The following is a 26,278-nucleotide window of genomic DNA, read 5'->3' on the forward strand; positions in this document are numbered from 1 at the left end:
CATATGTGTAATTGATATGGGAAGTTATTCTTATATGCCAACAATCTAAATCCATTTCAACAATATTACGAGCTAAACAGTAGATGAATTTATTTCTATTTGAGTAAGAGTACATTGATTTGGGAGATTTTTTCATGGATAGTGCAAGCGAAGCTGGCCTCCTTTGTGTATCTCTATTCAAAGATCAAAAGCCATGAGGGGTCTTTTGGTGAGATACTTGCCTTCATAATAAAGACAAACTTTCAAAGATCTTAAAGATTTGGACAGTAGGCTTTAAATTACCCCTTCAGGGAATTTGTGTATTTGCCCTCTTCTAAAAGTTATATTTCTTGGCTTTAAAAAATTCATTTAGAATATTTTTTTAAAAAGTGAAGAGCCAGTTGCTTTATAGGAAGAGTAGCATGGGGATCCCTGGGTGGCTCAGGGGTTTAGCACCTGACTTCAGCCCAGGGCCTGATCCTGGAGACCTGGAATCAAGTCCCACGTCGGGCTCCCTGCGTAGAGCCTGCTTCTCCCTCTGACTGTGTCTCTGCCTCTCTCTCTCTCTCTCTCTGTCTCTCATGAATAAATAAATAAAATATTAAAAAAAAAAAAAGGAAGAGTAGCATGGATAGCTCTTGTAAAGGAAAGCTAGGGCAGGGACTGTTTGCCTCTGCCTCCATGGAACAGTGCTGTTGAAGGTCAGAAATTGTAATGTTTCTGAGCAGCCACAAGGAGGAGACAAAGAACAATATAGGTGATCCCAGAATCTACAACTCTAGGTTCACTCGACAGAAATTACTTAAATTCCCTTTAGCAGGATTTATTTCAGTTTAACAATATTTGCTGGAAGTAGGAGGTTGTATGGTTCCATTCGGTGTGACCAACCACTAGTTCTGCAATGTTTTTGAAATTAATTGCCCATACTTCTAAATAACTCAGTGGTGAGGGAGAAGATACAGGTAGAGTCCTTTTTATCGCCTTTAAAACTGTAAGGCAGCCATTACTACTTCCCTAAATTACCCTGGTGGTGTCTTTCCTTTGAAATTTATCCAGTTTTCTCTGAATGTGGATATTTCAGACATTGGATTTAATAGTCCATAAAACATATGTGGTTACGGGACGCCCGGGTGGCTCAGTGGTTGGGTGTCTACCTTTGGCCCAGGGCATGGTCCTGGAGTCCCGGGATCGAGTCCCACATCGGGCTCTCATGGGGGGTCTGCTTCTCCCTCTGCCTGTGTTTCTGCCTCTCTCTGTGTGTCTTTCATGAATGAATAAATAAAATCTTAAAGAAAAAAATATGTGGTTCCTTGTCCCACGGGTTCTGAGACATGAAGATGGAAATTGGGATATCCTTCAGAATGAGCAAAGGACACTTGGATACAAGTCTTGTGTTTGAGACAAGCTTCTAGAACTCCACCAAGCTGTGATTTTGAAGTATCAGATCTTTAAAATCCTCCAGACTAGGTAGGGCAGGGTCGTGGTATTAAAGGATGTGTACCTTGGATGAATGACCCTTATCATTAAGTAATTTTCTTTTTGAGCAACTAGAAATCACATGCTTGGTTTTTAGCAGTTTGGATCGGGTTGGCCATTTGTGGTTCAGTAGCCAAACACGCGAGTCTCTCGCAAGCAGAGCTGCCGATTGCAGTAGACCCAGGAAGCATATATAGTATGTTGGCTCTGAGGGTGGGCTTGGGGGTCCAGCTTCCAGGGTTGGAAATGTGGCCTCACCACTTACCTTTGTATCTCTGCTTCCTTCTCTGCCAAGCAGAGACAGCATTAGTACTTATTCTGTGGCTTTGTTGTAAGCATCAATAAATAAAAGCATTTATAACAGTTCCTGGCAAACAGCATTTATTGATGATTCACCATGGCTCCATTAACATCCTTGTGAGCATTAAATATACTCTGGAATATGGAATACCCTGAGATTCTCACAGTTACAAGTAATTGTGAACTTAGAATTGTAAGAAGGGAAGGCTCCAGTTTCCCCTACAGAGTGTTGAGGAAGAGTCAGGTTTTGTCTTTGTCTCTATGGCAACCTCTTAAACCCAGTAGTAACCACCTGTGCTCTCCTCCTTAACATCATGGTTAAGAATACCAGTTCTGAAGCTGAATTTCCTGGGTTCAAATCCTTTCCCTACCGATAGGCTAATCATTTGCGGAGACAACCAGAAAATCAGGTACTAATGCCTTCTGGGAGGTTAACTTTGATATTTAACAAAAATTCAGTAGTTAACATGAGGCAAATCAGAAGTTTGATGAGCTTCTCTTTTCTAGGTGAATTTCTGTTTCAATTATAAATCCTTCAAGGATGATTTTTTTTTCATTGCTGGGAGTTCCACTCAAGCCCTGGGGGTTCAACTTTTCCTCTTATTAGCTTGGTGACTTCAGAAGTTATTTAATATCCCTAAATATCTGTCTTGTCTTCTCAACTCTGATGTGGGGATAATAACAGTACCTACTTCAAAGGTCTGTTGTGAGGGTTCCATGAGATGACTCAGAAAACAGCCCACACAATGCCTGGGACACACTGACTGCTCATTGTGTGCTACGTGTCATTACTGTTCTTTCTTTTCACAAATGTTTATTGAGCCCCTTTCAAGTGAAAAGCACCTGGCAAAGGATAAGATTAAAATAGAAGGAAATTATCCTAGAATCAGGAGGAAGAGGATGGGATCCAGAAGAAGACTTCCACCGGTCAGTTGTTCTTCTGAGGAGCCACTCTACTCTCAACACAGCTCATGGAATGATATTCAAAACAGCAAAAATATGGTTCAAAATCAAGCTAGAGAAAAATGGCCACACCTCATTCATTAATCCTGGAGACAAAGCTTCAGTGAGAACTCCACGTAGCCAAAGGGTTGGGATGGGTTGGAATGGATTATGAGAAAGCTCAGGGAGGTTGTGTTATGGGTTAATTGCTCTGCTGCGCCTGCTATAATCCTGCTCCCAGGTGGAGCCTGTCATGCACGTGGACTTCTCAGCATGGCTGCTGTTAACACCAGACAGTGCCTTGATTCTGTAGTGACCAGAAGGGTCTGTCGCCTGCTTTGTGCTAAGAACAAACAGGCTGGTGGACTTGGTAGCGTTTGCTACTGTGACATTTACTTTTGGTTGAAACAAAAGTACTAGAACGTGCAACTAACCAAGAAGACCAAGTGGCTCTATGTCATCCAGTTTGAGTTTATACCATCTCTCTCTCTCTTTTTAAAGATTTTATTTATTTGAGAGGGAGAGCAAGCAGGGAGAGAAGCAGAGAAGAACAGGAGACTCTGTCTGAATGCAGAGCCTGATGGCAGCTTGATTTCATGATGCTGAGACCATGACCCAAGCTGAAACCAAGAGTCAGATGCTTAACTGATGGAGCCACCCAGGTGCCCCTTATATCATCTGTTTTGAGTTTACACCATTCTTCGGGTTGTGTCATACCCAAGAATCCTTGCAGCGGTGGGAGAAAGGACATGAGACAGAACAGGATCTCAGTACGGATCATTAGTACCGTGTCCGGAACAACACTGATATGCATTAAATACTCTTACACGGACAAGGACTGCATGCCCATCTCAAGGTGGCCAATTCTGAGGTGGGATTCGGTTTTCAGGGTGTCCACACAAGACTGGACACACAGGCCACCATGAGCCCCGGCCAAAGCTAAAGCCCTTGCATGTGTATGCGTGTCGCAGTGGATGAACACTTCACTGCCATCAAACGGCAGACTTTTATCCCCATGTCATGGATGAGAATACAGAAGTCCAGAGACCTTAAGAGATTTTCCATAAAGCCAAAGCCGCTCAGGGCTCTCTATACCAGCCTGTCTCTTTTGCTGTTAGAGAACTTCCCAAAGCATAAAAAAATTAGTAGCCGTGTTCAAGTTCAGCAGGGATGAGATTATTACGGAAACTCATGGTCTTTAGAACTGTTGGTCAAGGCGCTCCTGGCTGGCTCAGGTGGTTAAGCATCTGCCTTCAGCTCAGGTCATGGTCTCGGGGTCCTGGGATCGAGCCCTGCGTCGTCAGACTCCCTGCTCAGCAGAGTCTCCTTCTCCGTCTCCCTCTGCCCTTCCCCCTGTTTGTGCTTGCTCTCTTGTGTGTGCTCTCTCCCTCCTTCAAATAAATAAATAAAATCTTTAAAAAAAGAAAAGAAAGAACTGTTGGTCAAAAGTAGAAGCCAAGAGCCTGTAGGATCTTAAGATGCACAGACGTTAAGATTCTCTGCTGGAGAATTAGATGGTGAAACGAGTAGGTGACAGTGACAGTATAAACAGGGGAGCAGCAACGAGGGCATTTTCCTGAGAAAGTTGGTGTCATTTTGTCTTGTGACCATAACTGCTCTCCCTCCGCCACCTTGCTACACTTCGTCTACTCCTAGTGATGCATGTCCACCCGCATGGGGTTTCCCTGCCACTCAGGCAGATAGGCCAGACTATTCGCCACGTCCTTCTGGACAGGCCAGCCCCAGGCCTCAAAGAATGGAGCCAGATTCTTCTGCACCTTTTCAGAGAACTTCTTCACCCAGAGATTCATCTTGCCAGCCTTGTCTTTGGGGATGCCAGAGAGCATCTGGTACTCTGCAAAGAGCTCGGTGAAGGGCTCCCACCCAAAGGCCTCCTGCAGCTGAGAACAGAAAGAAGAGACAGGATGAGGAGCCAATTTGTCATAGTACCTGCAACATGCCTGTTCAAAGTATATCTCAGTCACAGTGATTCCTTCCCCTTGATCTTTCATGAACTTCCCTCCTGTGATTTGCCTTTGTTTCCCCATCCTACCCCTGCACATAAATACAATCCTGTTGGTGCATTCCGCCTCTTGGCCACTGAACCGACAGCCCCCGAATTTAGTAGGGGACCTCACAGGGAAGCTAATATCTGAAAAGACGTAAATACTCAGTAAATGACAGTTATTATCATTATCTCTAATTTATAAGTTATATCCCCAGATCCTAAGTGTTTTCCTAGGTATCAGATGGGTCTGAGCCCAACCGAGGTGGGAAACCCTCGTGTCTTTCATGATTGGTCTCTGGGATCCTAAAGGCTGGGGACTTCCAACACTTCCCAGGCATAGTAAAGCCCCTGTTCTTATACAGCCATCTCAGATCGGTAACTGTCGTCAAGGCTACTGTTTTGCTCTGTGGAACACTCGCTTTGGGGCAAAACAAGAAAGATGCAGGCACATCACCAGGGGCTCAAAAGGACAGTGACTTAGGTTCTCACAGGGGTGGCCCACCGGAAAGCCACGGGCAGGAGGCCCTTGTTCGCTAATAGAGATGTGGAACGCGCGAGGATCCTGGGGTGTCCTAGGAGGAGAATTCTGACTCCAAGGACAGATGACATCCTGAAGTCAAGGCCTCCCTCTGATTCACTGCCTTGGGCTCTGACAGTCCTCCTGCACGTCACTATTAGTACATCAACACATTAAACTCTTCTTACACACATGACATTGAATATCTACCGTGTGCCAGGTATGGTGCACACTGATATTTGATCACAAAAGTGATGAAGAGCTCCTGTTCTCCCAGAGGTCGCGGGTCAGTGGGAGAGACAGATGTGTAAATAAATTACCAAAAAAGGAAATAATGTCAGGAGCAGAGGGCAATAGAGTTGAATTTTGACAGGTGAGAGAGGCAACGGGTTAAAATGTTCAAGCACGTTTCGGCCACGGGAAGGAAACATGGGGGTTGGTGGGTAGGAAGCTGAGGCGGAAGATGTGTTCGGGGGCAGGAGGGAAGCAGTAGAGGCTAACTAGGGAGGCCAACTAGGGAGGCCGAGAAACGGGAGCTGGAGCTGGTGCAAGCCTGTCATGCGGGGCCTTCTGCACCCTGCCAAGTGGCTTCGACTTTACTCTGTATGTGGAGGAGACCACTTGAAGAGTGAGATTTTGAGGTTATTTGGGAAGTAAACTGGAGGATGGACTGTGGGGGTGGAGGCAAGAGGCTGGAACAACATAGGAGGCTCTTGCCAAGACAGAGAAAGGTAGGGAGCACCTGCAAGGTGACAGGGGGAGGGGGCAGGTGGAGGAGTCCGAAGGTGTCTGCCCATCCCAAGACCAAGGACTCCAAGGTGATGGGTCTCTCCATAGCTTCTGCAAAATGATCTTCAGGGCTCCCTGGTGAGTGGGTGGGTGGGGAGGGCACATGTATGGCTCTCGCTGACACTTTGGTGGCAAGCGGCATTTCTAGTGTGTTTCCCTGTAGGCTCTCAGAGTGGCTGCACGACACAGGCCTGAGGCGGTACACAGTCATCTCGTGGACTCGAGCTGTCTGCATTCACTCATAGAAAACACGGGGAAGAAAACAACTTGAGGGGGTGTGGCAGTGCCAAAGCCGGAGACTTGTCATTACCTCCCTACTTTAGGCTCTGGGTCCATTATTTAAACGAGCGATACGGGACAGGCTGCTGAAATTCTGGAACCTGGCACTTGCCTCTGGGAGAAGTGGGCGACACCACTCTCCTGCAGGGCTGTGGTGGACCGCACATGGGGTCCGATCTGGGGACAACTTGGAGACATTAATGCTCAGTGCAGGTCAGGGGAGGGACAGGGCTTTGCGTGCCTTTCACAGGAAGCCCACCTGCTTCAGGACTTTGGGGTTCTCCCATTGGCTTGGTTGGTTATTCACTTACTCTTTTTTTTTTTAAGTGTATTTTATTATTCATGAGAGATACAGAGAGAGAGAGAAGCAGAGACACAGGCAGAGGGAGAAGCAGGCTCCATGGAAGGAGCCCAATGCAGGACTCGATCCTGAGACCCCAGGACCATGCCCTGGGCCGAAGGCAGGTGCTAAACCGCTGAGCCACCCAGGGATCCCCCTCACTTATTCATTCAGTTTCAAGTGGGTAACTGAAGTCAGACCTTGACAACAATGAGCTCCTAAAAAAGCCTCTTGTAACACAGTTGTCCCAGAGACACACCACTGTTACAATGAGGGGCTGAAGGGATGCAACACTCACTTGATGCCCTGAACGAAGGTGAGAAGCAACAAAGCACAACAAAACAGCTCCCCCTTCTGGAGCACTTATCTGGTGACCATGGTCAAAACTGGTGAGTGGAGGCGCTGGGCTCCAACCTCAAGAATGACTAACTCAGAACTTCTGCTCGTGACCAGTAGACCAGTAGGCTGTATTTTCTCTACTTGTTTTCCAGAATACTTTTCATTTCCTCTTACCTAATGTCACAAAGGATAGGAGGCCAGTGGGACAAGTGTCAGTATCCTCATCTTAGAGAAACCCCACCATGCAGTCTGGTCCCCCATGCCCTTCCTGACTTTCTGCTCCATACCTGTAGGTATGTTTCCAGAGCCGTCCACACATTCCAGTCACACAGAGGGGCTCCCTTGCCCAGGTATGTTCGGATTCTCTTCTCTCGTTCTGGAGGGCACAGGGCAGGGTGGGCCTGAGCCCTGGGGATGCCCAGGACCGTCTCATGCACGTAGACAGACCAGAGGTTGCAGGTGGCCTCAGTGGTGTGGGGCGGGAACTCCCACTTTTCTTGCTGCTGGTTGTGACCCAGCTCATGGATGGGTCCCCACAGACCCGTGCTCCTCATGCCTGCCTCATTGAGGAGCTCTTGCACTGACTCCAGGTGGCACATGATGGGGTATCCGGAGTGCATCCAGCCTGATGATGCAGAAGGAAGAGATGAGGCAATGGTGGGGTCAGTGGGGCGGGGGGACACAAACCATCCCCCTTCATTCCTCTCTGCAGGGTAACTTTTCCTTACCATCCTGGCTGCCCCCAGGAATACCAGAATGTCCATGCTGATTGGAAAGCAGATGGCTACTTGGTCAGAAACTGAACAGTCCCCAGCCCCTTTCCCAGCCTTTCACGCCAGGGTTATGCCCTCCTCCCTCTCCGGCCCTGAAGAAGACGAATACACTTTACACAGCTGTTCTCGCTACAGTTCAGTGCTTTATTTTGTGCATTTCCTATCGTGTGAGTCTGCAGCACTACGTCCCATGTCTGGATTTGGGATCCTTGGGGTCAGAGCCGTGTCAGTTCTTCCGCCGTGTAAGCCACCCACTGTACAGATTTATACTCTTTAGCAGAGATGATCTTCTCCTTTTATAAGAGAAGAAAAGTGAGGTCTAAAGGAATGTTCTCTATGTCAGAAACACGTTTCCTTCTTTTTCTTTCACGGAAACCTCTCAATACTTACCATAAACTTCTTTCCCTACTCCTTCCTTCCATTGCCAACTCTGACTTACGTTTGAAAAAATATTTCTGTTTTAACATCTCCTTGAAACAATGAAGAGGAGGCTCATTGCTGTCTGTGAACTCCTGGTAGTGATTTTTTCCCCCTGAGATTGTTCTGCTATCCTGTGAAATCTCACTTTGTAGATGTAAAGGACTCACCTTTTCACATGGGAACATCTTTGCATCCCCGTCAAGGTCTATGTCTATTATGTCTTTTTTCTTTTACCGGTAAGATTATGCCTTTTACATATGGGACATTAAATAAGACAAAATAATGAATAAGTGGTGTCCACTGACTGGGAGCACACCCCTGGAGCACCCACCGGCTGAGATCTGCACGTCAGCAACAATCCTCTCGGGACGGCAGAAAGGAAAAGGCCGGGCTGCTAGCCGGGCTACAGCACACATCATCTCATCCCAGAGGCGGAGTGCAGGCTCGGGGTTCTCCAGGGCTTGCAGGTTTGCAGTTGGCACCGTCAAGATGATATTGTCCGTTGCCAGCTCTCCCCAGGGAGCCAGGCTCCCCTGGATACAGTTCTTCCACTCCTCTAGAGAGGTTTTACCTGGGAATAAATATCATGGGCCTGTTATCCATTTCCCCAACTTACCCTGAACTCCAGGAGGAGGACAATGAAATAATGAACTAGTTACATGTCATCTACACGCTATGAAGTGAAGGACAGGCCTCCAGACCTTCCCCTTGGTTCTGCCCAGGTGTCTCCATGGACATGGTATGCCATAGTTCCCACCTCCACTATATCTTGAATGGTTCTGCTTTCTGTCGCCAATCCCTACCCCCATCCCCCTTTAGCAAGCAGTCCATAACTATGGTGGCATCCTCAGCACCCCTTCTTCAGACCTTTAGCATTCAGTCCACTCACCCAGCTTGTAGTAGGGGGCAGGCACAGCCCTCTTGACGGTGATAGATATGGGGCCCAGTTGGCTGCCCTTTGGCACAATGACATAGATAAGGCCACCCCAGAGGCAGGAGATGGATTGTACGGTCCTGTCCATACAGCACTGGTGAGTCACCACAGGAGCTCGAGACAGCTTGCTGGCATTGGTCAAGTTATCGGTGTGGCAGCCAATCTGTACCTGGGGAGGTGATTCCACCATGTGTAGGAGGAATTAGGTCCCTGTGGTGTGGTGTGGTATGTGTATGTGTATGGGGGGGGGTGCTATGTGTGTGCTGAGTGAATGGCAGGTCTTAGAAAAACACCAGCTTCCCCCTTCTATGAGCTATGCATGGAAACTTAAGGAATTTTTGTACTTCAAAAGTCATAGGGACTGAAGGGGATGTAAAACCATTCTTCTAGGGATTTAAACAACTCAACAGTGGGTTGTCACCAGATAGACCAGGGAAGATAACCCTGAGACAGAAACTGACTAGGGCCCCACAGTGCCTCTGTACCACGTGGAATACAGGCTCTCATGTCAGGGCGATGCCCATGTGGTGACTCCAAAGCCAGGATGAGCCACAGGGGATCGTGGCCCACCCTTTGTGTACAGACAGGAGGCCACCCATCCAGAGGCAGCGGGATCTGGCCTGAGCCAGGAGGATTGATTCTCACTTCTCCCTTTGTCAAGGGCTCTCCTTCTGGGTCAGATGGGTTGAAAGCTGTTTTGTCTGGAGTCCTGGGGTTACTTTTCTTAAGTTTAATGTAAGCAAAAGACCCCCTGTAACAGGAAGTGACCCTCAGAGCTGAGGCAGGACAATTTTAATTCTGTCTGTAGGGCCTATATTTGTGACTAGATGAAGCACACCCTCTGGGTGCCTAGGTAATGACGTATAATGCAGAAAGGCCGTGTGCTGTTGGTGAAGCAAGTGTGGTCCTGAGGATGTGACGGGTGCTGGCCCCCCTCACATCCCCGTGGGGAGGTAAAATTACTATACATGGACATCCAGGGGCTTGGGTTTGAATACCTGAAATTTGCTCTGGCACCAGGTCACTCCTTTAGGTTCCCTGAAATTGAGCTGCTTCATCTATGAAATCTGTGAAATGGGCAGAGCAGTCCCTTCCTGGCCTCCCAGCAGCCCTGCTGTGAGCTGAGGACAAGGTGTGGCTTTGCAGATTGGGGTGTCAGCAGTGGGCGTTCTGGCCTTACCTTCAGGCCAGCACAGGCTGCGGCTTCCGACAGCGAGACTTCTGCACTTTTTCCTTGTGGCAGGTAGAGGCCGGTGCTCACCCAGGAATCACAGCTGCCTGCCAAGAGCCAGAGGACAGGCTGAGTTCTTCCCCCACCTGGTTCTGCTGCACCTGGAGCCTCGCCACCCCTCCCGGAAACACAACCCCTCCCCTGCCTACCTCAACTCATCCATGCTTCCCGTTCGCACGCATCCCTCCCAAGCGGGACCCCAACCCCATCTTCCCCAAAGCACACGAGAGACAGTGAAGCTGCCCCACCTGAGCTTCAGCACCTGCAGTGTCCTGCGATCCCGGGAACCCCCCCACTTCCCCCAGGGTTTGATGCTCGGGGTGCGCTCCTCGCTCTCTACCTGGGTTGCTCCCATCAATCTCCACGGTGATGGGGTGTTCTGAGGGGTGCGGACTGGAGCTGCAGGTCCAGGTCCCAAGCTCCTGCACCAGCTGGGAGCAGTCGGTCCCGGCACGTGCCAGCTCGGTGGCCAAGCAGAGCACCGCCGCCTCGAAGGAGTCGCTAGCCACGGGGCGCTCGGGGCTCACGGCCGGGAGGCCCGACAGACGCAGCATCTTCCTCAGCAGTCGGTGCAAGGATAGGTAAGCAGGGACCCCCTCTGCAGGGATCTGCAGGAAGGCTGCGCCATCTGCTCCCAGCCTCGCCAGCCAGCGCTTTCCCAAGTCCCCAGCCCCGTGGTTCAGCGCAGCCTGGAATTCAGACAGCGCCTTGCGCAAGTGGTAGCCCCGCATCTCGGGGGTCGGGGCAGGGAACCGGCCTGCCTGGAGAGTCTGAGCCAGGATGCTCAGGCCAAAGCCGTTGAGGATGACGTTACCGGGGAAACCGGCCAAAGCGGAGCGGCCCGGGTTCTGGGAGGCCCACCACCAGGCCTGGCCCCCGATCAGCAGGCCCCCACCCTCGGCCACGAACTCCCGCAGCTGCCGGGCCTCCCGGTCGCTGTAGGCCGTGCAGCAGTACACGCGCAAGCCCCGAGTCAGGTGGGGCTGCAGGCTGCACTCCAGGCCATGCTCCGACAGCAGGGCACACAGGTGTTCCAGACCCGTGTTCACCCCACACTTGCCCGGCTGGCCTCTGGCCAGCCAGCGCACAGCATTGAGCAGGAAGCGCCCCAGCTTGGGAGCACAGAGCATGCCCTCGTGGGCAGCCAGGACCACCCGGCCCTGGCCGTAGCGGGCGCCTGCCAGGAAGCAGCCCAGCGAGGCGTCTAACCCCAGAGGGAAGGCGAGGGCGCCGTGCACCAGCAGCTGCGAGGGGACTCCCCCCGTCTTGATGTCCAGCTCTGAGATCCCTTCCAGGAGCTGCTGCTGATCTTGCCGGAGAACCTCCCCACACCTGGCAAGTGACAGGGGGACAGAGGGGCGACAGTCAGGCGGAGAAGCACTTAGACAAACTCACAAGGTAGACAAACTCACAATCTGGGCAGGGGTGCAAAGATGACCTCGTTCATGCCAATCCCCTCGTTCTCCCTAATAACTGCTAGGATTTGAGTAGGTAATGCCGTTTACTTTCTCGAGTCTAAGGCATTTTTCTTTACCTTTTAACAACCAACTGATGGTATATCATTGTTTACTTGGGAGTGTTTGCTCTTAGTGACATATAAGATAACGGTGCTGCTTATAACTGATGTGGTCCTAGATTTGATGACACATGGGGCACCTGGGTGGCTCAGTGGTTGAGCATCTGCCTTTTGGTTCAGGTTGTGATCCCGGGATCCTGGGATGGAGCCCTGCAGGGAGCCTGCTTCTCCCTCTCCCTATGTCTCTGCCTCTCTCACGAATAAGTAAATAAAATCTTAAAAAAACAAAACAAAACAAAACAAAAACGCTTTGATGAGATACTGAGGAGTGTGGTAGTGGCCTTATGTGCACATCTTCAAGTCCATCTTCTCCAAGTAAACACTTCCAGGAATTCTTCCCATGTTAGTCAAATGAGTGTTGAATATTCTGACTTGACTTTCATGTCTTTTTAAGTAATTAAACATATAAATAGGTTAGAAAAAAATAGTCCATTCCTAGAGAAAGTGATCCTACTCCTACATTTCTCAGAGCTAATTTTCTGGGGAAAAAAAGCTGTGGAAACATCAAATTCCTAGCTCTGAGCTAGAAACACAAGTAAATTGTTAGTACTACACTTAAAGATTTATGCAAACATGCCCTCTTTTAAAATTATCACTTAAATCTGATGAAATTATTTTCCACTTTTTATTGAGAAATGGTCTAAATGTAATAAATTCAGACAAAGTCTGTACTTCAAGATTTTTTTAAAAACCAATTTGTATACTCTAAATGTCAAACAATGGGGGATTGGTTAAATAAGTTATGGTTAACTGTATATGGTTTACCATGTGGTAATTAAAATAATTATTAAATAATATTGGAAAATGCTTAATGGAAAAAAGTTAAAAATCAGATTCCAAGAAACTGTGCCCTAAATAAGCCAACTTTCATAAACCACCAAAAACAAAAACACAAAACAAAACAAAAAAAGACAAATAGAAAACATCAAACCAGTCATAGAAGCAGAATCTAAGGCATATTTATCAAAATGTCTTCAATGACCATCTTGGCTAGTGGGATTATAGATAATTTTAATTACCTTTATAAAACTTTATTGTCTCATTCTAAAAATCAAACGTTAAAAAGAATTTGTTGAAGTAGCAAAACATTACTGAAAAAAGTACCTCTTGTACAATTTCTCCCAATTTCTCTTCAGCATAAGGGAGAAACAAATAAAAAACTGGCATTAATCATACCATGGCTTGTTATTTACTGGTTAATAACAGCAAGTAGATCCATGCGAATTAACGTGGACAGATGTCCAGAACATTCTGCTGAGCAAAAAAAAATTTCTAAAATAGCAGAACTTGGTGATGCCGATGACATAAGACAAAAATAAAACAAAGTTAATATATGTCAACGTAAATGTCAAGAAAGTCAGGGTAAAACCACAATAAACTTTTTTGGGTTGTGGATAGTGAGACAGGGCTGGTTTTGAAAGAGATGGTCAAAGCGGCTTTAGCCTCATTAGTATTTTTTTTTTCAAATAAAGAAAATGTAAGAAATTTTATTTTCTCAGGTAATTAAAAATCACAAATTAAACTTAAAATGTTAAAGTAACTGCTTGAAAAATAGGAATGAAATGTATAATCTACAAATGTGTTGGGGAATTTAAGGAATAGAGAAAACTTAAGAAAGGATGTAGACAGAAAGCATAAAAACAAAATAAGAAGGCAAGAGTAAGAGATACACTGAAGTTATCACTATATATGCATGGGTTAAATTTCTATATGAAAAGACAGAGGCTCTTAGATTGGGCTAAGAACATCTAGGTATCAGCTGCTTGTAAAAGACAGACTTGAAACGGATCCAGAAGGGCTGCAAGTGAGGAAATCTAGATAGCAACAAAGCTATATCTGGAAAACACTGCAAAAAGAAATCAGAAGTGCTAGTATTAATTAGAGATGCAACTGAATTCAAAGAGGAAAGAATTAAAATACACAAAGATGAATATTTTTCCATGGGTAAAAGTTACACTTAACCAAAGATACAATTTTCATCAGTTTTTAGGATCTTAAAAACAGCACTGAAAGCAAAAACTGCTGCAAAGCAAATTAAAATTTGATGACCTCCTAATCACGTTTGGGATGGTAATGGCTCTCTCAGCATCCAGTGAGTCGGTAACATTAAGAGAAAAAAAAAAAAAGAGAATAGAAATGATTCAAGCGGAATAAAAACACACTTGATTAGAACCAGACCACAATAGGGCAATAGTCTTCCAAACTCTGAGGACAACAGAAAGCCCAGAATGCCATATTCCACCAATCTGTGACATAAATATACAGAAAGAAACAGACTTTCTCAAACATGATACATTAAATAAAAATACCAATTTTTGGCTTACACACATGCACAGATGAGCAAATTAGATGATCTGCATCAAGCTTCTCAGAGTGGTAGTAGCTACCTTAGTTCAGAGGCTTGGGATAGAAGACAACCTGCCATTCTCTTCTACATATTTCTGTTGTATGTTTTCACAGTAACCTTGAATTCCTTTAGAAATATTTTTGTAAGAAGATGGGATATTTCTCAAAAGAAAAAAGAAGGAAGGAGGAGCAAGCATAGTAGATGGGACATGAGGCAATTCTCAACAGATTGACAATGTTAGACGGGCAATATGAATGATCTCAGATGATCTATTTACCAATATTTAAAATCTTGTATACTATCTAGTTACAATATTGAAGTCTGAAAAATATTGAAAGTAGCTATTACTTAATGAGGCTTAATATATGCTAGGCATCTACACGTCTGGATTCTCTCTTTAAATCATGATAAACCTGAAATATATTATTGTTGCTTTATAAATGAGGCTTAAAAAAGTTAGGCAGCTGCTCCATGGTTCTTAGCTAATAACTGGTGGGAACGGGAAGCAAATCCAGGGTGGTTTGCCCCTACAGCCAGTGTTGTCCACACAGCAGAAACTCTCCTTTAATTATTGAGTCCTTGGATTAAGCCCATAGGTGAGTATATGGCAATCAACATGTACAGTTTGTGCAAAAGAGGCTTTAAATAGATGTGAAGGTTGGGGCGCCTGGGTGACTCAGTTGAGCATCTGGCTCTTGATTTGGGCTCAGGTCATGGTCTCAGGGTCCTGGGATTGAGTCCTGCATCGGGCTCCACACTTCACAGCGAGTCTTGAGATTTTCTCTCTCTCTCTGCCCACCCCCATCCAAATAAATAAATAAATAAATAAATAAATAAATAAATAAATAAATAAATAAATATTTAGATAAATAAACAGATGTGAAGGTGCAAATAATACAGCATTTATAGAAAAGGAAATGCAATGTGTCCCTTCAGAGAGGACAGTGCAGGAGACACTGAAGAAGAAGGGAAATGAGAGGTGGTGGTGTTCAGAGGGACCTCAGACTGATGCAGGAAAGACTTTAGGGCTCAAAACCCAAGGCCAAGAAAGAATTCTTGAAATGTCTTTGGTGCAAGAAGATGGTTTTATTAAAGCATGGTGATAGCGGTGCCTGGGTGGTTCAGTCGATTAAGCATCAGCCTTCAACCCAGGTCCTGATCTCAGGGTCGTGACCTCAGGGTCCTGGGATCAAGTCCTCAGGCTCTCTGCTCAGCCGGGAGTATGCATCTCCCTCTTCCCCTCTCCACTTGTGCTCTCTTGCTCTCTGTCTCAAATAAATAAAATCTTGAAAAAAAAAAAAGCACTGGGACAGGACTTGTGGGCAGAAAGAGCTGGAAAGGGGTTGTGAGGAGCAACTGATTATATACTTGGAGTTGGGTGAGATCAGGAAAAGGGAGGTTTTCCAAAGAACTTTCATATGCGAAGGAGGACCTCCAAGATACTGGAGGCCTTGCCATTGTCCAGTTAAGGTTGGTTTTCCCTCTAGTTAAGCATTGACATTAAAATAGTCGGGCATTTCCTTCTGGAAGTTAGGTTATGGATAAGAATGCTTCCTTCTTGTAAATCACTAAGACATTTGTAAACTGAGGGCGACTCCTGTCTTTGCTGGACTGTGATCTCTATTAGGGAAGCATTTGTTTTTCCCTTTAGGGCAGCCAGGGGGGCCTGAGGAATGCCACACACATCCCACCTGGGAGTGGGAATGGGGGGAGGGGGCAGGACTATCCCCAGCAAGGACAGCAGCAGACCCAGGTGATCTTTGCCTTCAAGTGCATGCTGTAAACCTCAGGAAACAAGAAAGTGAAAGTAGAAGTATATCAACCTCCATATTACCTGGGAAGGTGGATGAATGCGGGATGCGTGTATACACACTTGCTGGGGATAGCCCTTCCACTCTTTGGGGACCTGAGGCTAGGCCTACTCCCCCGAACCAGGGGTGGACGCAAGGGCGTCACCTTCATGTGAGCAGTTCCTAATACATTCTAGACCTTACAGGTCTAGAGCTGTTGTGTATTGAGCTGTTGTTCTGGGAGTAATGTTTTCCCTAGACTCCACTGTGTCTTGGCTTAAAAGCAGTGAGTGCCTTTGGATCTGACCTTGCATATGAAAGCAAGGGCAGTGCCCTCCTGGGTACATAACCACAGGTGTGGGTCAGCTCTTGCCCTTGGGGACAGGACATTGAGAGTTATCTTCTGTTGGGTTTTTAGACACCGCCCCTCTCCTTGGCAGACAGAGTATTTCCTGCCTCCAGCAGGAATCTGAAGTTAGCAAACCTGCTGGGTCAGTCCAGGAGCTTTGCACCAAGATTTGCTGGCAGGGAAGTTCCCTAAAAACCTCTAAGGTGATGCCAGGTGAAGGAGGACTGAATCCGAGCCGACGTCTTAAGTATAATTTGAGGAAATGTTTCCTATTGTTTAAGATTTTATAAAAAGGCAGAGAAGTAATATAAAATTTTCTCAGGTTATAATTATAGACAATTTGGAAATTACAGAAATGTTTAAAGATGAAAACAGTCATCACCTATCAACTTATCCCTAGAGATACACTATTAAAACTTTGTTTTATTTTCTTCTAGTATTTTATTTTCTACTTACGTACATACACTTGCCTTAACAAATTTGGCATATCATTTTAATCTAATTTTATATCTTAATTTTATTTTATTTTGAGTATTTTCTTATTCTTTAAGTAATAAGTCTTTAAGGAGCTGAAAAGTAAGATATACCATAATAATGGAAGCAATGTTCCATTTATTAAACACTTAGAATTTTCCCAGTGTTTTACTTAATAGTGAAAATACCATTAAAAGTATTTGCTACTAAGTATCTACCTCACGGCCCAATTTCTCCTGTCCAATCCTTCCATCTCCCCTTCCCCCATAGGCATTGATTTGGAGAGTCCCTCCTAGTAAACTTCCTGTACACTGTGTTGGTTCCTGAGCTGGGTTCCTGGGGAACCCAATTCTGGGGAATTAAATGTTTAGCAGAAATTACATTTGCACTTCTCCTTTGACTCACCAATCTTATTTGCAGTGATATGGTAAAAATATGAAGACATGCACATAGGAATTTATTGCAGGATAGATGTAATAGTAAGAATACTGGAAAAAGGGGCACCTGGGTAGCTCAGCGGGTGAGCATCTGCCTTTGGCTCAGGGTGTGATCCCGGAGTCCTGGGATCCAGTCCCACATCGGGCTCCCTGCATGGAGCCTGCTTCTCCCTCTGCCTGTGTCTCTGCCTCTCTCTCTCTCTCTCTGTGTCTCATAAGTAAAAAAAAAAAAAAATCTTTAAAAAAGAAAAAGAATACTGGAAAAAGATTTTAAATACTAGAAACTCAAATGTCTGTCAGTAAAAAACCAACTGGATAAATTATGCGGCACACATACATTTCAATGTAATAAAATATATAGTGAATATCTATAGGCTACTATGGAGCCATCTCCAGAAAATAATATTAAGTAAAAAAAGTAAGGTGGAGAAAAATAAGTGTGGTATACTATCACCTTTTTTCAAGTGTGTGTGTGTGTGTGTTCATGTATCAACCAAGAGTGGAGTAAAGATAGTTTTTTTTTTTTTTTTAAAGGGAGAGAAGAAAATTATGTTAAGGGAATAGGGATAAAATATTGGCTTAATATTTTACTGTAGACCCACACAGCTATGTTACATAACTATACAATAATATTTTTTACAATAATATTAATTCACAAATGCAACTCCCGAAAAGCAGGGTAAACTATCTAAATGAATCTCATGTGTGTCCACTTAGTGGTATAACCACAAAGAGGAGAGCTAGTCTAAGTGTCTTTAAAGAATAGTAATTTGACTTTATATACCTAATAAAATATATCATAGGGATGAAAGGAGCTGAAAATCATCTTTAACTGTGCTGGTAGTACCGTTATTTAGCAACCGTTATGTATGTATTGTGGCATCAAGCCAATGAATCATTAAGTTACTTTTTTCAGAGCTCACATTTTTTCATCAAGGGGTAAAAAGGAAACAGATGTAAGATTGTTCAATTAAATAAAACCCTGTAGCCCTGAAGTTGAATTTGAAGCATCAGTATGAACTCTTGATGTATGTATCTTTTAAAAATACTTATTTCTTAGTTCAGCCCACTCAAAAGGCCTGGAAACAATGATCAGCCCAGGAGCAGTGAGCACCCAACAGACTTTGTTTCCTAAACACCATTTCCCACTCAAAGAAGTAAGGGTTCCTTGGAGAAATGGCTGCTCTTAGGTAGGGGGCAGGAACGTGTTGAACATGAGACGGAAACAAGGAAGCCCATGAAGGTTGGGTCAGAAATTTCAGGAGTTCCAGGGGTGCCTGGTGACCCAGTTGGTAAAGCGTCTGCCTTCAGCTCAGGTCATGATTTCAGGATCCTGGGATCAAGCTCCGCATCCAGCTCCCTGCTTCTTGGGAAGTCTGCTTCTCCCTCTGTCGCCTCTCCTCCCCTGCTCATGCCCATTCTCTCTCTCTCTCTCTCTCAAATAAATAAAAAAATCTTCAAAAAAAAAAATTTCAGGAGCCTTTTTGTGAATAGGCTCATAATGGCCAAACCTAAGATGAAACACATTTATTATGTGTTTCAATCCATGAGTTCACAATGGAGGCCTTTGGAAGATTCTAGGGATCCACTCAAACCAGTGCTCGGAAAACCGGTTAAAAAGGGGAAGAGAAGCAGAATCCAGCACTTGTCCTGCCTTCCCTACACAGACTGGACCACAGGAAAATAGTGCAGGAAGCAAATAGTGGAGGAAGGGAAGTTCATTTTTATAGAAATATTCTAAATATTAAATAAAAGAAATGCTAGAACTTTAAACCTATCATTTTATAACCACTAATGAATTAATGAATCTAGGGTTAGGCAATGATTATTAATGACTGCTAATGTCACCATGAGAGAAACAGACGTTAGGTTCCGTCCTGTGGACACACAACATGGTACCACTCTAAAGTGGTCAGGCCAAAAATTCAAACATAAATCTCATCAAGCCTCTTAAATCGGGGTGTGTGTAGGGGACTTTGTTAACAGGTCAGGTAATAGACATTTTAAGCTTGTGGGCCACCTGGTCTCTGCTGATACTCCTCAACTCTGCCCCTGGTAGCTCCAAAGCAGCCATAGACAACATGTAGGTACACAGACGGGTGTAGCTGTGTTCCGATGAAACTATTTTTTTTGAGATTTTATTTATATATTCATGAGAGACACAGAGGCAGAGACACAGACAGAGGGAGAAGCAGACTCCACGCAGGGAGCCCAATGCGGGACTCGATCCCAGGACCCCGGGATCATGCCCTGAGCTGAAGGCAGATGCTTAACTGCTAAGCTACGCAGGCGTCCCTCGGATGAAACTATTTACAAAAATGGGCTGGCCCACTGGCCAGTTTGCCAATCCCAGCCATAGAATCTAGATCTAACTTCCAGTGTGCAGAAAATACAGGGAACAAAGGAATATATTAAATGACACCATAGGGATGTAATCAGCAAAATTCTGATTGCAGGAAACTGCTCAAGACAAAGTACCTACTTCCTCCAACAAAAAATAGAACAAAGCAAGAGATAAGAAGAGTTGGTGAGGCAACTCATATGAGATATAAAAGTCAGAACCATCAGTCAAAATATTTGGGCTTTAATAAATACCAAGTTCAACAAACTTTGAACAAAAAAAGATAATCATGGAAATACATGATAACATTAAGGAATTATTAACAATTTTAGATGTGACAACGGTATCCTGTGGTTATGTTTTCAAAAATGTTTATAACTTTAGACATACATATTGAAATCTGATACGATGTCTGTGATTTACTTCTGAGTAATCTGGGGTGAAATGGGGGGTGGGGCTATCAGTAAAACTGATTTTTTAAAAAAGATTTTATTTATCTACTCATGAGTGACACAGAAAGAGAGGCAAATACATAGGCAGAGGGAGAAGCAAGCTGCCAATGAGGAGCCTGACGAGGAACTCGATCCTAGGACCTTGGGATCACGACCTGAGCCAAAGGCGGATGCTCAACCACTGAGCCACCCAGGTGCTCCAGTGAAACTGACTTTGTTCTTATGAAGGTCTCTACTTTTGCATGTTTGAAATTTTCTGTAACTGAAAGTCAAAAGGAACACAAAATATAACTTTGGTTCGTCAGCAGAGATGAAAAATGTATGTGTAGACAAAGAAAAATAGCTATAATAAGATGGACCAGAGCCTTTGGCACAATTAAGAGGAGTCAGGCTCATGGGGTTTGTCCCTGAGAATTAGAAGCAAAAATGGGCTGGAGTGGATCAGATCCACCCTGATGTTTCTGAGTAACCTGTCACCTCCCACCCCCTCCCAACCCTGTCACAGGGAAGGAGGTCCAAGCGCACCCTGGCTTGGGGCTGACGGCCCGGGGCACTGCCAGCTGCTCATCACCACGCGTATGCTCTTCTTTCTATCAGCATCTTGATTTCTTCAGAGTTGCCAGTGCTCTTTTAAAAACGTCCCGCCCCGACACCCTCTGGCAGCAGAGCTGGCCAACTGAGCTAGTTTGGGCCACTGACATGTAATAGGAAGTCTAATGGTCAGGGCTTCCAGAAAATATTTTATTTTCTGAATCAAAAGGAACGTACGCCGCAGCGGGTGTGGATATCCCAGCTTCTCCTGGCCCGGGTGTAGGTGTAGCACCTGAAGTGGGAGGGGCAACCTCGTACCCATAAAGGTAAAGGTGATTATGCCATGAAGGCAGGGGCAGGGGTGCAGGCGGAGCAGAGAGAGACAGAGAATGAATGAGCCCGTCATTGCCACAGGCCTAGCTATCTGGACTTCACGTTACACAAGATTAACTCCTGCACAGTCAATCCATTGTGGTGAGGCCTCCGTCACATGTGGCCAAAGTTGGTCACCGATCTCACCTGTGATGTGATCCCAAACCCCAAGTGTCCAGAATGAAATGCCCCGTCTCCTCTGAGCTGCCTTCTCAGCTCCTTAAGTGGCAACACCAGTCTTGAAGGCATCCAGACCCAAAGTCCTCACGCCTTTTTGCCCTCTTACTCCATGTTCACCCATCGGGTCCCGAATGTCACCTTCAGCTCCGCTGCTATCACCCTGAGCCACCTGCCCCTCTTGGGTGGGCTGTTTCAGGAGCCTCCCGATGGGTCTCCTGCCTCCACCCTTGCCTCCTGCAGCCTGTTCTCCATCGAAGGGTTCCTTTCGAAATAGAAGTACCTCTTGTCACTCCTCTGACCCACATCCTCTCCCTTACACCAGCCCTCATTCACTCAGCTCCGGGCACACCAGCTTCCTTGATGTTCCTGCAACGAAGCAGGTGGGCTTCAGCTTCAGGCCTCCTCCTTTCCTCCCTGCGAGTTCTCTTTTCACAGATGTTGGTAAGGCTCATTCCCTAAATTCTTTGAGATCTCTTAGGGGTCCCCAGACCAGACCAGAGAGGCCTTCTGAGCCGGCCACTTGCTTGCTGGCACTCACACCCACTCGCCACCGCGCTTCTCCAGCCTGCTGGGCTTTTCAGAGAACTGCCCTTCCCTGGCTTCTGGTGGGGACACCCAAGGGAGGCAGAGGTAGAGGCCCGAGGCCAGGCAGGCAGAGGGAAGGAGCCAGGCTCTTTGTCTCTCTCTTCAGCCTGTGTTGCTGACAATTGGAGCATCTCCTCTGAGACCCCAGGTCCCATGGACAGCCCCCACATCTGGGGTCCCAGGTCCTGCTAGACAGGCCTCACATGGCTCCAGCGTCCACCAGGTGACTCGGCACCTGGGCTCCAGGGACACCCTGTCAGTCCAGCTGTTACTAAGCCTTCGGCTACCGTGCTGTCTCTTGTAGAGGTTTTCAGCTCTGTTTAGTCAATTCCTTGTATTAAGTGTCTCTGTTTGAAACACCACCTAGTTCTGATGACCCTAAGTACCCTCCCCTCCCTTCCCTGTCACTCTGTCCACTTGTCATGCTTTACTTTCCTCGTAGCGCATATCAGCACCCGCTAGAGTTTCTATCGATTCGTTTCCTCAGTTGCCTAACTCTGCACTGGAATATAAATGAGCAGGAGGGAAGGCTAGGTCCGCTGGATGGGGCCTGGCACCCGGCAGTGCTCCCACAACAGCGTTCTTTCATCTGTTTGAGAGACACTGATACGCGCTCTCGCCACCCCAGGTGCTAGACACGGGAAACAGAGAGGTGAGTGAGATCAGCTCTTCTCTTTGGCCACAGGACGGAGTAGCAGCGAGAACCCAGCCCCCCTCGGGCCTCGGTGTGTTTTCATCATCCTGTGTTTGGCTTCTGGTGGTTCCAAAATAGAGTGGAGAATCACGTGTATTAAAATGGAAGCTCGGGGGTGCCTGCATGGCTTAGCTGGTTGAGTGTTCAATTTTTTCTTTAAACGATTTTATTTATTTATTTTTGAGAGAGCAAGCATGAGTAGAGGGAAGGGCAGAAGGAGAGGGAGAGAGAGAATCCCAAGCCGACTCTACGCTGAACTCTCAGACTCTGAGACTGAGAGTCAGATGCTCAACCGACTGAGCCACCCAGGGGCCCCTGAGCATCCAACACTTGATCTCAGCTCAGGTCTTGATCTCAGGGTCATGAGTTGAAACCCTGCTTTGGGCTCCATGTTGGGGACAGAGCCTACTTTAAAAAAAATAAAAAAAGGAAGCTCACTGAAGAGGGAGATTGAAACTATCATTAATATGTGTCAGACTCCCTGTGGGGAAATACCACTCACCCGACCTGGAGTGGGATCTTGGGTATCTTCTTAGAAACCTTGAACCGGCCTTTGTCCCCATAGATGTCGGTGAAGTACACTCCAGCCACACTTGTCACCTGGTTCCCAGGGAACCTGGACAGCACGTTGTCACGACCATGCTGACTGGCCCAATACCAGGCCTGGCCCCCGATGAGCAAGCCACCTCCATGTTTCACAAACTGGATCAGCTCTGCAGTCATCTTATCATTGTAGGCATTGATGCAGTAAACCCCCAGGGGGGGCCCCAGGTCTGACTGAACTTGTGCCTGAACTCCACAGGCCTGCAGGATAGTTACTAATGATTCCAGGGAGGGGTGCACTCCAGTGGGAGCCCCAGGTGAGGCACAGAGCCAACGCACTGCATTACGAAGAAATGGAGCCAAGCCAGCATCCATCAGGTAGCCCTCATGGGACACCACCACCAGGCGGCCTAAGCCATAGGAGGAGGCAGCAATGAGGACCTGTCCCTTGTCATTCACCATCACTGGGAAGGCGGCTTCTCCAATAAGAAGCAGTTCACATGGGACGGGGTCTTTGGGGACATTCCAGCTGGTCACTCCATCCATGAGGGCCTCGAAAGCCCGGGTGGGAGTTGTCACCATGGTTCAACTAGCTGCTGCAGATGCTGCAGAGAAAACCAAAGACTCAACTTGGCTTAGAACTGATGAAGGATTGAGCGAAAAACACAACAAATGCATTCACACAAAAGCCATTTACTGGGATCCCCACTGTGGGCCAACCCCTGGGAATACAGCAAGGAACATAGCAGACAAGGGCCCCACTTTCATGAATCTGCTATTTCAGAAGGGGAAGGACAATAACGGGTACATAAACGGATACGGGAAATGCAACAATTAATAACTTCGGAAGATAAACCAGTGATGGGTTATCAGGCAACTGGAGAATCTAGATCGCATGTTAGGAAAGGACTAGATGAAGGAGTGACTGTGGAGCTGGAACTGACATTTCCACCGAGATCTGAAATGCTTCAGGAGGAGAGGACACCAGCCCAAAGCAGCACCTGGCGGGGTGGCCGGAGGGCGCCGGGTGGGGCAGAGCAGGACCTGAGTGGCCCAGGGAGGGGCCTGGTGTGCAGGGGAGAACTGGTGTGCAGAAGTTGCCTTGGTATTGCACTGCATCTCTGTGGACAAAAAGGTCAGGTGACCTTCCAGAAACTGCATTTTGGGGGATACTTCTGACTAAATGAATTGAAATGCCTCCCAATTTATCATGTCAGCCCTCACCTGTAGGTGGGTAGCATTCTGTGGTTTCCAGAGGTCTTTTAAAATTCAGGGTGCCTAAAATTGAGCTGATTATTTCCTTGAAGCAGCTCCTCTTGGATAAATTACTTAAGCCTCAGTTTCCCCATTCCTAAAAAGAGACTCATATACCCCCAGGAGGATTGTTTTTGATGAAGAGAATGCATATGAAAACCCCCTGTTGTGAGCACACGGTGAGTACTGAGGAAACACGAGGGTCTGTCCCTATGCTGACCTTTCTGGCTCCCCCAAGTGACAAAGGCCATACTCCGGGTGCCCTGTCCACTCCCCTCGGCCCACCTCCAACTTCAGGAGCCACCAGGCAGGAATCTCCTGAGCGCTGGAATGCCTTGTCACTTGGGCAGGTGCACAGGGGCAGCTTTGAAGTGGTGGTTAGCTTAGGGGGGATGTCGGGGACACACGGCCAGGTGTGGTGGTCCCCAGGTGCGTTCTGGAGTTCCTCATCACAGCTCCAAGCTGCAGCTGGCCACAGGGTAAACAGCTCAGCCCTATGCCCTTCCCTTCCCCTCCCTCCTTCCTGGTCTCTCCCTTCCCACATCCTCGCTCTGGCATTCTGGGCTCACATCCCAAACAACCTGACTCAGGTTCTTATGGCAAGGCTGTACTTTGGGGGAAGAAATGAACCTAAGACACCAAAGCTCTCCTCTCCCTTTGCCTCTCTCCTGTTTCCTTAGCCAGCCAGCTGCCTCCCTCACTTTGTTCATCTTGCGTCACCAGGTCCCTCGAACATCACCTGTACTGGCACCTAGACTACACGGATCTGGCTTTAGTCTCAGGACGGATTCTCACCCACAGTCTTCCTCAAGCCATCCTATCCGCTCCTCTTTGTAATAAAAACTCTCCAATTTCATCCAGTCCCCAAAAGGTAAAAGCTGGGAGCCTTGCCTTGAATTTGAAAGCCACCCAGGTCTGGCCCCCCCCACCCCCGTTTTGCAGACTTTTTTTTCCTGCTACATTCTCTACAAACCTGCAGCAGGTGCGGCACCCCTGAACATGCCCTGTATTTCCTGTACAAAGTCCAGCTCCTTTCCACCCCCCAACTTCCCTTCCCGTCTGACCGCCTGTTTCTCAGTAATGCTCCCAGGACAGTGAATTCCCAAGAGATCCAACACGCACGCGCAGTGTCACGGGGCGTGTGGGTGACCTCAGGTTTCGGCTGTAGGAGGGGGAAAGCAGCGACAGAGGTCAGGAAGCCCAAGCCCCTCTGAGACAGCGGCCTCCACTGCCCCGGGACCCGCGGCGGCCGGGCAAGCCGACCCCGCCGCAGGAGATGCCCGGGGTCCTGCTCCCCCGGAGGGGTGCGCCGCACGGGCACGCACACACCCGCGCACACGGCTCCCTCAGGTTCCCGACCCCCAAGTCGGTGTGTTTTGAGACAAAAAGCAAACAGCAGCAGTCCAGCTAAACGAAACGAAACTTGGGACCTGAGAAGAGAGGAACAGGCCGGCCCAGGGCACGTTCTCGGGAGCTTCTGGCCCCCGGGGCGCACCAGTGTCCCCGGCTCGGTCCCGCCCCAACCCCAGGGCCCTCGGACCGGCGGACTCACGAGCAGCAGGCGGATGTGCAGCGCTGGCTCGGGCGCGGGGGGCTCCGGCAGTGCGCGGCGGGCGGCCGGGGCGGGGCGCGGAGGGCGCGGAGGGCGCGGCCCCGCGGGCTCAGGGTGCGCGGGGGGCGGGGGCGCTGCCGGGGCTGGCGGGGCGCAGCGGACCGCCTGGGGCCGGGTAGGCTGGGTGCGCGGGGGGCGGGGGCGCTGCCGGGGCTCACGGGGCGCAGGGGACCGCCTGGGGACCGGATAGGCGGGGTGCGCGGCTGAGGGGCGGGGCCAGGCGCGGCGGGGGCGGGGCGAGGGGCGGGGCTGGCGGGCGCAGCGGACAGCCTGGGGCCAGGTAGGCTGGGGGCGTGGCCGGCTGAGGGGCGGGGCCAGCCGTGGTGGGTGGGGGCGGGGCGAGGGGCGGGGCGCAGCGGACCGCCTGGGGACCGGATAGGCTGGGTGCACGGCTGAGGGGCGGGGCCAGGCGCG

At 47.8% G+C, this 26,278-nt stretch overlaps 2 protein-coding genes across 8 annotated transcripts in view; one reads left to right on the forward strand and one right to left on the reverse strand.

Moving 5' to 3' along the window:
• LOC144285027 (taste receptor type 2 member 62-like) overlaps nt 1-25,138 on the forward strand; it is a 169,591-nt gene extending 144,453 nt beyond the window's left edge. For 2 of the 6 annotated variants that reach the window (XR_013353412.1, XR_013353411.1), the window contains exons 3-5: nt 7,263-7,319; nt 7,682-10,908; nt 24,976-25,137. The gene's annotated coding sequence lies outside the window, so the exon portion shown is untranslated. Of the gene's footprint in view, nt 1-1,938; nt 2,166-7,262; nt 7,320-7,681; nt 10,909-24,375; nt 24,432-24,975 lie in introns of those variants that run through there. The other 4 variants (XR_013353410.1, XR_013353414.1, XR_013353409.1 and 1 more) reach the window with 4 other exon arrangements.
• TCAF2 (TRPM8 channel associated factor 2) lies at nt 1,810-25,901 on the reverse strand. Of its 2 annotated transcripts, none has more exons than XM_077850252.1 (8): nt 25,805-25,901; nt 22,958-23,603; nt 10,668-11,659; nt 10,277-10,374; nt 9,052-9,265; nt 8,494-8,733; nt 7,257-7,594; nt 1,810-4,598 (listed from the first exon to the last, which is right to left on the reverse strand). In XM_077850252.1, the coding sequence occupies exons 2-8, from the start codon at nt 23,578-23,580 to the stop codon at nt 4,350-4,352; spliced, it is 2,754 nt and encodes a 917-aa protein (XP_077706378.1). In that variant the 5' UTR covers nt 23,581-23,603; nt 25,805-25,901; the 3' UTR covers nt 1,810-4,349. The 2 variants fall into 2 exon arrangements, with proteins under 2 accessions (XP_077706378.1, XP_077706379.1); XM_077850253.1 differs by lacking the exon at nt 1,810-4,598 and adding an exon at nt 6,598-7,143.
• Between the last annotated feature and the right edge of the window lie 377 nt (nt 25,902-26,278).

This window comes from Canis aureus, chromosome 15 (genome assembly GCF_053574225.1).
Source record: "Canis aureus isolate CA01 chromosome 15, VMU_Caureus_v.1.0, whole genome shotgun sequence".
Classification (NCBI taxonomy): Eukaryota; Metazoa; Chordata; class Mammalia; order Carnivora; family Canidae; genus Canis; species Canis aureus.

What these genes read in the sequence shown, in the direction of transcription:
- TCAF2 (XM_077850252.1), bottom strand. Translation starts at nt 23,580, where the DNA reads ATGGTGACAACTCCCACCCGGGCTTTCGAGGCCCTCATGGATGGAGTG. An exon ending in TGCCCCCTACTACAAGCTGG is followed by an intron (nt 8,734 to 9,051) that starts GTGAGTGGACTG and finishes ATTTATTCCCAG; the next exon opens with GTAAAACCTCTCTAGAGGAG. An exon ending in CTCTGGAAACATACCTACAG is followed by an intron (nt 4,599 to 7,256) that starts GTATGGAGCAGA and finishes TTCTGTTCTCAG; the next exon opens with CTGCAGGAGGCCTTTGGGTG.